This window comes from Oncorhynchus gorbuscha, linkage group LG06 (genome assembly GCF_021184085.1).
Source record: "Oncorhynchus gorbuscha isolate QuinsamMale2020 ecotype Even-year linkage group LG06, OgorEven_v1.0, whole genome shotgun sequence".
Classification (NCBI taxonomy): domain Eukaryota; kingdom Metazoa; phylum Chordata; class Actinopteri; order Salmoniformes; family Salmonidae; genus Oncorhynchus; species Oncorhynchus gorbuscha.
Genome location: NC_060178.1, coordinates 62,541,022 through 62,551,662, shown reverse-complemented (window position 1 = coordinate 62,551,662; position 10,641 = coordinate 62,541,022). Strand labels below are relative to the sequence as shown.

The window sequence follows — 10,641 nt, the reverse complement described above, 5'->3', positions numbered from 1 at the left end:
GGGTATGTTCTGTTTGACATTAAAGGGAATGTTCTAACTCCAATGGCAAAATACGCTAAAAAGGTTCCCAGAAGGTTTTTGCTAACATAGATAGAATGTTCCCCTATCTATCTAATGGGAAAATTGGGCACTCAAACATTAGGGGAACATCACGGGTAACATTACAAAAATGTTCTTTCTGCCTCTTTCTGTTAGTTGGGTTTCTGACTGTCTGCCTGTAGGGCTCCTGCTCTGTAATAGCTTACAGCTGGAAAGAAAGAGAGGGGGAGGGAGGGAAAATGAGAGAGGGAAAGTGAGCAAGGCAGAGAGAAAGGAGGGGGAGGGTGAAAGCAGAGCTATGGTGCAGACAGCGAATCACATGAGCAGGGATATGTTTACAAACTGAGCTGAGGAGGTGTGCTCACTAGCCCCATTGTGAGGAAGAGGGACAGAGAGCAGAGAGAGAGAAAAAGAGAGAGTGGGACGAGAGGAGTGCGGCTTCCTGGGTTAAAAAGATCAGTGTTAGGCTAATTTTCGCTGTCTCCTTTTCCACCCCCTCTTTGTCCGTTTTGGAAAAAGTGGAGCAGATGGTTGGGCCTGACAGAGCAGACAGCACAACGCAAGTGCCGGCAAAATAGCTGCTTTTACAGGAACACTGGGCACTGCAAGTTCTTCCTTTGTTTCCCATAATTAGCAGGTTTCCACAGCAAGAGAGGAAATCTATGTCGAGACGAGTATTCAAGGAAGGCGGAGGCAGAGAGAGAGAGAGGGAGAGGAAAACAGGACTTCAGGGGAGGGAGGGAGGGATAAGCCCTGTGACAATGTTTTGAAGGGGAGACAAAGCAAAGCAGCGACTGCACTCAGCTGGATAGATTGAGTTAGCTGCATGGGAGTTCTCTCTCCATTTGGAATATTAACAATAACATTGATGTGTCTTTAACCTGCGAGGGTATGATGTTTATCCCATAATACAAACACGGCTATGCTCTGGAGATCCCTTTGTTTATTTGAAGAGAGGAGCCATTGCAATACGGATATATTTGATTCTGTTGCCTTTAATACCTTTTCACACTTTCTAGCATCATTTTGGATTTTAAAAAGTAGCTATCAATTCCTGATGAAATTGTTGCTTGATTATTCCCATAATGACAAATCATCACAAAGAAGAGTGTGGATTTCAACAATGAGCGAGTTGTTTTTGTAACGTTTTACTGGAAAACAGAGCCTCATCCACAGGAGAGCTTCTTGGGGAACTGAGAATGTTTATCACAATGGGATTGACTCATAGCCTACAGATAAAAGTCATTTTCATTGGGGACACAGAAGAGGTTGGACTCACATCATTGTCTGGAAGACAGTGACTTTTTTGGGGGACAACCTCCTCGATCTGTCGGCACCCCAACAAAGACCCAGGACTGGTTGTGACCCCAGACACAGTGACTCTAGAGGCTGTGAGTAACTTCAGATGTTTTTGACCCCCATCCACTGATTCCCTGGGTCCCTCTGGCTTTCTTGAGGCTGATTTCACCCAGTCCAGTGGTGTCACGGTGAGTACCTTCTTCCTATGTGTAGTGTTGTAATAATGACCTTTGTGTTTGTGGTGTAACAATGTGTTGTCTCGTTACAAATTGATTTGCATTTGTGTGGTCCTGTCTGTCTTGTTGTGTGCCTTTCCCTTCGATGCTAGGCCCTAGACGCTCTCCCAGACAGCATGTGTTCACAGTAGCCTACCTCTTAGACCTCGACTGTCAATGATTCACTAACATCCTACTAAGATTACAGATGCCTGTTCCCTCACCCAAACCCAGCACCCCACCCCTCTCATAGACAGATCTGGTGGAATGGCCCTTCTGGCCAGACCCGCACACAAGCAGAAGTGACCTTTGACCCAGGAAGTACTCTACTTATTGTGAGACTATGGGTGGCATTAGACGTTAAGGTTGATCACCATTCTCTCCATAGGCAGTGCTGCGGGTGATGGTCTGAAACGGCTGCATGGACTGAAAGGACCACACACACACACACACACACACACACACACACACACACACACACACACACACACACACACACACACACACACACACACACACACACACACACACACACACACACACACACACACACATCCCCAGGCCGACAAACAAGCATAACACATTCAAGTCCAACAATATACTGCATATTATACTACAGTGGTATTCAAAATCGGGATTAGGAGCAACACATTTAAGAGTACAGATTATGGTATGGGACAATATACAAACGTTTAAAAATATATATTTCATTGGGTAATGTATTTATTGGTTTCTTTTCATTTTGGTAAGAGATTAAAATGCAATGAATTGATGGTTATTTGTTAATGTAAAAATCCAAATGTACCGATTTTAAGGTTTTGTCATTAGATTTCTTGTAGTCATTGTGGAGTGCCTCATTGCTGGGGTGGCCTTCAGATATGGGACTCACGCACACCTGTCAAACACACACGCACAGGCCTTACTGGGGGAGCTGGTCCAACAATCACTCACTTTTCAGTAGAAGTAACGCGGTACATTTTGAAAAGGTCATGCAGCTCAATGAAGTTCAACAATGCAAGTAGTGTTACATTGATACAGTACGTAAAACAAGAAGCTGCTGAGTGGCTAACAGTATGCAATATGCATGTCCACCCTGCCTTATGGAACGCACACGCAATGAGATGAACCCAGAGTCCAGTACCGGCCAGACATACGATGCACAGCCCACTTCACAGTAAATAACGCATTTATGCTAATAGGACATTCCAAATTTCATTTGGTTCAGTCTGCTTCATATGTAAAACATTCTGTGCACTTAGTAGATGAACACACACACGCAGAGATACAGCACAATGTTTTAAAATGCCACATACCAATTTCTTGAATGTAAAACATCCTACATTGTAAATGAAACACACGTCACTGAAACGTGCTTCAGAATCCATTATTGAGGATGACGTACATACTGAACCCCTTTGTGTCTTTTGCCTGTGATGACAGACGGGCCTGTAGAGTTTGGTCAAGTAAACTCAAGGCTCTCGGTCTTCCTCCTCTCAGGATGTCTGTGCGGTTTAGGGTCGCAGAGCTCAGACCCATACTGCAAGATGACATCGGAAGACATCTACCACCTGCCCCTCAACATGTACGTCATCATCCTGGGCATTGGCCTCTTCGTCTTCATGCTCAGCCTGATCTTCTGCTGCTACATGTTCAGGTGAGGCTTAGGGGAGAGTGGGGTAAGTTTAGCCATTTTTTTAACATTCAGAATCACTCCGTCAAGGGAGCTATAGTATTCTTTCTAACAAAGATATCAACATATATTTCACGATGTGGTTTATCCCTGGAAATAATCAGAATTCATGTAAACATGACAGTTTATAGGGCCTCCTGGGTGGCGCAGTGGTCTAGGGCACTGCATCGCTGTGCCACCAGAGACTCTGGGTTCGCGCCCAGGCTCTGTTGCAGCTGGCCGCGACCGGGAGGTCCGTGGAGCGATGCACAATTGGCCTAGAGTCGTCCGGGTTACGGGGGGCTTGGCCGGTAGGGATATCCTTGTCACATCGCGCACCAGCGACTCCTGTGGCGGGCCGGGTGAAGTGCACGCTAACCAGGGTGCACAGTGTTTCCTCTGATACATTGGTGTGGCTGGCTTCCGGGTTGGATGCACGCTGTGTTAAGAAGCAGTGCGGCTTGGTTGGATTGTGTTTCGGAGGACGCATGGCTTTTGACCTTCATCTCTCCCGAGCATGTACGGGAGTTGTAGCGATGAGACAAGATAGTAATTACTAACAATTGGATACCACGAAGAATCAAAATACAAATAAAAACATTACGGTTTAGATACAAGCATTATGAAACCTAACACCTTTCAATTGGGGAACCCGCTAGGTGATCGTTGCAGTGCAGTAGGGGAGAGTGGTGTAAGTTTTGCCAAAGGGGTAAATTGACTTGGTGAAAATCTGTTTTTTTGGACCTAACTTGCTCACAGACTCCTATACTACACTCACAGACTCCTACACTACCAGTCAAAAGTTTTAGAACACCTACTTATTCAATTGTCTTTCTTTCTTTTTTTAAACTACTTTATACATTGTAGAATAATAGTAAAGACATCAAAACTATGAAATAACACACATGGAATCATGTAGTAACCAAAAAGTGTATTTGAGATTCTTCAAATAGCCATCATTTGCCTTGATAACAGGTCAAATATTACATTTTGTGTATGGTTTCCTTGAAAGGTGACTCAACTTACCCCTTACCCCAAAATGTATACCACTCTCCCCTACTGCACAGCAGCGATCACCTAGCGCAGCAGGGTTCCACAACTGAAAGGTGATTTTATTTGGCACCCAAGTTTTTTGAGCAAGAATATAATAACAATTTATTGTATACAAATGTAAGCAAGTTTTGAAATTATTTTTTATTCAAATATTATACTGAACAAAAATATAAATGCAACATGTAAAGTGTTTGTCCCATGTTTCATGAGCTGAAATAAAAGTTCCCAGAAATGTTCCATATTCTAAAATTTGTGCTCCAAGTGGGTTTACACCTGTTAGTGAACATTTCTCCTTTGCCAAGATAATCCATCCACCTGACAGGTGTGACATATCAAGAAGCTGATTAAACAGCATGATTACTCAGGTGCACCTTGTGTTGGGGACAATAGCCACTCTAAAATGTGCAGTTTTGTGCAGTTTTGTCACACAACACAATGCCACAAATGTCTCAAATTTTGAGGGTGTGTGTAATTGTCATGCTGACTGCCGGAATGTCCACCAGAGCTGTAGCCAGAGAATTTCTTGTTAATTTCTCTACCATAAGCCGCCTCCAACGTCATATTAGAGAATTTGGCGTCCAACCGGCCTCACAACCACAGACCACGCACCACGCCAGCCCAGGACCTCCACATCCAGCTACTTTACCTGCAGGATCATTTATATATTTGTTCAGTATATATCTGTTTGTTTTCTTTTGTCAAATTGAAGTTTTGTTTGTAATTATTCCGGCCCCCTGACCATCCGCACAAGAAAAATATCTTCCCTCAGCTGAATCTAGTTGATGATCAATGAGTTATGGGCTTGTTAATCACAATAACCCATAGTCAGCTATAGCATTCTTTATAGCTCAGGGCCCGTTTTCCCAAAAGCATCTTTAAGCTAAGTTCATCATTAGAACCTTTGTAGGAGCATCGTTAAATCTCAGAGCTGTTTTCTGGCCAAATCTGAGGTGTTTTCTTTTAGACTTTCTTGTTGTCGAGATGTGGAACCAAAAATACATCCTCAAATCCGCTCCTGATGAGGTGTTTTGCAGCTGTAGCACAGCCAAGTGTAGGCACATTGTGACTTGCATTTGGCATACTGTTCATGGGTTGCACGTTTCGTCACAATACTGTTTTGAACGTTCACTTTGGACTGATGCCCGACTGAGCGTTCCACTCAATGCATCGTCAATGAGCGCTGATGAAGATTTCATCAAATGTGCATTATAGTGGGATGGAAATACAATGCATTCAAATATGAGGAAAATAATTAGCAGGAAAACCTTTTGTCATGATTTTGATGTCGCCAGATTGACTTTAGACTTTAGATTGAGGGGAGGCCACCGGATTTTAGCTAGCTATTTTTGACGAACTTTGCTAGCTAATGACAACATTGCCATCTGGTCCTTCTGTAGCTCAGTTGGTAGAGCATGGAGCTTGTAACGCCAGGGTAGTGGGTTCGATCCCCGGGACCACCCATACGTAGAATGTATGCACACATGACTGTAAGTCGCTTTGGATAAAAGCGTCTGCTAAATGGCATATTATATATTATTATACATCTGTCTAAAGTAAATTTGATGACATGATAATGCTGGCAAATTTGTTTCCTACTAAATATTTGAATACATTAGCAATATCATCGTATTTCCAGGAACTATAGTTAGACGAAACAGTAGTTAGCCTCCATTCAGAATGACTGTGCTTCTTCTTCTCTAAAGTTTTATGGCAGGCTACAACGAGTGGTGGCAATACACCAACTACTGTACGGAGTATTGAAACAAAATAAAAGGGGGGGGGGGTCCCGAGATAATAGAAAAATAAATCAAACAACCATCCCACACATTTCAGTCACATTCAAATCAATCCCTACACAGGCTCAGGTGTCTGTGACGATGGGCTTTCATCGACAGGATTCCTCGTCTCTGCAGAAAAGTCCCCGAGGCCCCCATAAAACGCTCAGCCGCACTCACGATGATGCCTATTTACTCTGATTTCCAATAAACGCTACAAAGTCCACCTTCTTAACGTGCAACATGTCAGGATCCCTCTGCAGACAAGGAACATCATCTTGTGTCTCTACTCCTACTACCATTACTTCATCAACTTCACTCCTTTCTTCCACACTTCTCAATGCCTCCAGATAGGAGACATTCTGGACAGCCCTTATTCTTGCCAACTCCATCTCCTTCACCCTAACAGGACACTTCAGAAATTCGGGTGAATGTTCACCCCCACAATTGCAGCATTTAGGCTCAGTTGACATAATACTTCTCCCGTCTACATACACTTGACACATTTATCACACTGCATGGGTTTGGGCACGGAGGCTCTCACAGGGAATCTCATGTAACCTAAATACAAGTGAGAAGGGAGAGACTCTTCATCAAAAAACCATAGAATGGATGGAGTGGGCTTCCGCACTCCATCTACCGTAAAGGTCAGTCGTTGTGCACCAACCACTTGATACTATTCTTCACATATATCCTTTTCATTTACTTCTAAAACCATCCCAGAGATGACACCCTTGATAGGTACCCTGCTTCAAAGATCCAGACACACGACACATTCCAATCCGACATCTTGAGGCGCAAAGCACGCTCCTTCTTTTCCGTAGAAAACACACAAAAAAAACAAAGCCCACTTCTCGTTATTCTCATCGACGCCACCAACGCATCCACAATTTAAATAGAGACTTCAAAACGGATCTCCCAGGTAACAAAATTGATCCAAAACCCTTATTCCAACCCAAAAAATACTCAGACCTAGGTTTGGATTCACTAGTTTTCACTCCCACTTTACTTCTCTTGTTTCCTTTTACATTCGCCACTGTAATCCAATTCTACTCATTCTCGTCTCCACTCGACAAGCCATCTAATTCAAACAGAACATCTGCTTCCATAACTGTGCTTATCACCACTTCAGGGCACCACTATACCGGCACCGCCGGTAGAGGGCGGCTTGAACGTTCATAACAATGGCATGACGTGACCGTGTGACGGAGGTGCAACCTATGAATAGCGGTCTCCATGACAACACATCAGGCATGATGGGACATATGATCGAAAGATGAAAAGTAATGGGACAAGCATTCATAACATGACAATATGGAATTATGAAGTGTCAATTATAAACAGATTATGTGTATATCAGTCAATGTCAAAAATCATTTTTGAATATGCCTTTTTTCAGGTTAAGGCGACAAGGCACAAGGGAGCAATATGGATATAATGAGGTAATTTCGTATGAATAAAAAATCTCTCAAACGTGGTACATTTCACAATTGATGAGAATGACTGATTTGTTTCTTGATATCTTTGGATTGCCAGTTGTTGTTCCTAAAACAGATCTCTATTATATTAATTTAAAAAGGTGTTATTTTGCTGCACTTTAAATTGTAGAAAAGATTTCCCTCTGTCATAAATTCATTTTTGTCTCTAGGTTGTTTTGAAAGGAGCAGGAAAGAAACTGAGTCTTCTTGGAGTAAGTTGATTTTGTTGTTCCAGCTATGCACTTTGCAAATCTTTTTTTTCTTCCCCAGGGGAATAGAATTTAGGCCTCAGCATCAGAGGGTTAGGGTGGGGAGTAAGAGATTTCTTTCCTTCCAAGGATAGTGTTAACGTGATCTCTTTCCCATCCTACAGCAGACCTGTGCCGTTTGCTTAGAAGAGTTCAAAAGCAGAGACGAGCTTGGAGTGTGTCCCTGCTCACATGCCTTCCACAAGAAGTAAGGCTCCTCCCACAGTCCTGGCTTTGATGGTGTGAAGTGAACAGCTGAAGGCATACACATGGAAGAAGAGATCAAAAGCTTTTTTCAATTTTTATTAAACAGAGACAAAAGCCATGACAAAGCCCTCTAGGTCTAGTGTGAAAGTAACAGGCATTTACGGTCTGTGTGACTTTCAGTCATTTGACTATACGCACAGGTTTACCCCTAAGGAAAGACCCCTATGACACTGTTTGCAGACTGTTTGCTTGAGATGATAGACTACCATCTGTTTCTCCCTGGACCAGGGTAGAATAGTATAACGACCTCTCCCACAGGATATGTTTGGCATGTTAGTAGCCAATGGGCATTTATAGTAATATACAGGGTAGTGTGTACTGTTGAACCTTCCCTGAATTGCGTCTTTCTCTCTCATGTGTCCTTGCTCGCTCTGCATGCCTGTCTGCCCGTCTCTCTCTCTCTCTCTCTTTCCCACTTTCTCTCTCTCTCCCGCTCATCATCTCTCCTTTTCTTCTCCATATCTGTCTGTAATATAATATGTTCCCCTCTCTACCCCTACGCAGGTGTCTGTTAAAATGGCTGGAGATCCGCAGTGTCTGCCCCATGTGTAACAAACCCATCTGCCGTTTGCAGCCAGACCCCCCACAGGGCGCAGAGGCCCCAGAGGCCCCAGAGAGGTCCCAGAGCCAAATGGAGGTGTGAGATGAGCGAGGGCCCACACTGCAGCACCTCAACACACCTAATTACAGTTCCAACCTGCCTCATCCCACTCCACTCCGCCGGACCCCTAAAAATCACACCCTGGTCCAGTTGAAATGAATCAGGCATCCCATCCTGACATCTTCCATATACCCCCATCCTAGAGTTCTGACAGACTCTACTCTAGTTTTGAAGGTGTTAGACCCCTAAAGGTGTGTGTGAGATGAGACATTGAAGTGGAACTCATAGAACAACATTGAAGAACAAACTGAATGTTTTTATTTTTTATCTAAAAGGCAGGGGATGGGTGGAGAGACCCTGTCCCATGACCACCGGCCAACCTCTACAGGAGAAACAGTGGGTACTGAAAAAGAGTTGGGATGCTGTGCATTGGGCCCTACTTTCCCAAATCATAGTCAATAACCCGCCATCCCATGTTGCCAAGTAAACATAGGGTGTCCTGATTGGTCGATGAGTAACATGGGTCCTGGATGGAGGGAACACGCACATACCATGCCCACAGCTACCATCATGGGCCTATGAGGTATTCAGCTATGACATAGGGTGCAGTGACCCTGTCACTAAATAACACGTCGGGGTCATTCTTGACTTGCTTTGCCATTTGGGCATGGTATTTTGGAAGAAATTAACTTCATTTTTGTTTGTTTTTATTTAAATGTACAGTATATGGGTACACCTTACTATTTGAAATAAACTTTTATGGCAGCTTAATGACTTTAAATATCAAGGATGGTAATGACACATTTTAGGTAATTGAGTATTTTCTTAAATGGAGAGCGCAGATGCTCAAATGTACTTAACCCTAAAGGGATATAATTAAAATTTCAAATAATTAAAATTTCAATCACAATGTAATTTCCCTTACATTTTTAAATTGAGTAATACCAATGACAATTTTTATTTAGACACCAAGTCATCAATGGAATCCTCAAAATGATGACATGTTAAAAGGGTGTGATTAGCTAAGAGCTTTCTTTAATATAGACCCCTCCCCTGATAACAGTTTGCAGCTGGAGGGGATGCTCAAGGTCCTTGTATATTTTTTGTGTAATGAGTCATTTCAGAAACCCCTAACTAAAATCTGGCGTAATTGCATCAGATGCCCGATTAGCTTCTGGGGGAAGATGTATGAGAAAAGACACTAAATAATGCATTAAATATACAGTTTTGCAGTAGAAATTGATTTATCTATATTTTATCAATGATTTTAAAGTACAATATAAACAAAAACATGTATGATGTGTAACTATTTGTTATTTTAAAGTGTTAAAGTTTCATTGTTGTAAAGCCGGGGGATGCAAATGCCATTGCAATTCAAGAATGACCCATCCAATTAAATATATAGTCTAAATTATTTCTAATTGTTTTGTATTATAACTGGCTTTCAATAAAGTGTATTGTTTCAGTGATATGTGACATGATGTTATTCATTCTGAAACATTAACCATGCAAATGTTATTCAGTTGGGGCATAGTTTTAACCCTTTCAAGTATCTGCATTTACATAGAAAAAAAAACATCATTTAACTAGGCAAATCAGTTAAGGGCAAATCAGTTAAGAACAAATCCTTATTTACAAAGACGGCCAAACCCGGGGGACGCTGGGCCAATTGAGCGCCGCCCTATGGGACTCACAATCACGGCTAGAATGTGATATAGCCTTAGTGCCTTAGACTGCTGCACCACTCGGTGCATGCGCCATTTCGGAAAAGAATAGTTAGTAATGGATGTGCCACGAGTCAAGAAGATTTTAAAAAATTAGGATAAGGGTTTTTTTCCAAATTGAGTACAAAGGATTTTAAGTAAGCTTCTTGGCAACTGCCCAAGCCCCACCCCTGGCAAAGTAGCTGGAAAATGTGAGTGCTTCCAGCTTAGATGTCTTTAACTTCATCACAGTAGTTATGGGTCATGAAGGTGTATTCCATGTGTTAAGACTTT

At 42.6% G+C, this 10,641-nt stretch overlaps 1 protein-coding gene across 2 annotated transcripts; it reads left to right on the top strand.

The window, feature by feature from the left end:
• Positions 1–363: 363 nt before the first annotated feature.
• Positions 364–10,113, top strand: si:dkey-51a16.9 (RING finger protein 122). 2 transcript variants are annotated; one of them, XM_046353779.1, is made up of 6 exons: positions 364–1,526; positions 3,051–3,207; positions 7,450–7,492; positions 7,699–7,740; positions 7,902–7,984; positions 8,548–10,113. In XM_046353779.1, the coding sequence occupies exons 2-6, from the start codon at positions 3,098–3,100 to the stop codon at positions 8,684–8,686; spliced, it is 417 nt and encodes a 138-aa protein (XP_046209735.1). In that variant the 5' UTR covers positions 364–1,526; positions 3,051–3,097; the 3' UTR covers positions 8,687–10,113. The 2 variants fall into 2 exon arrangements, with proteins under 2 accessions (XP_046209735.1, XP_046209736.1); XM_046353780.1 differs by lacking the exon at positions 364–1,526 and adding an exon at positions 2,035–2,223.
• The last annotated feature ends 528 nt before the right edge of the window (positions 10,114–10,641 follow it).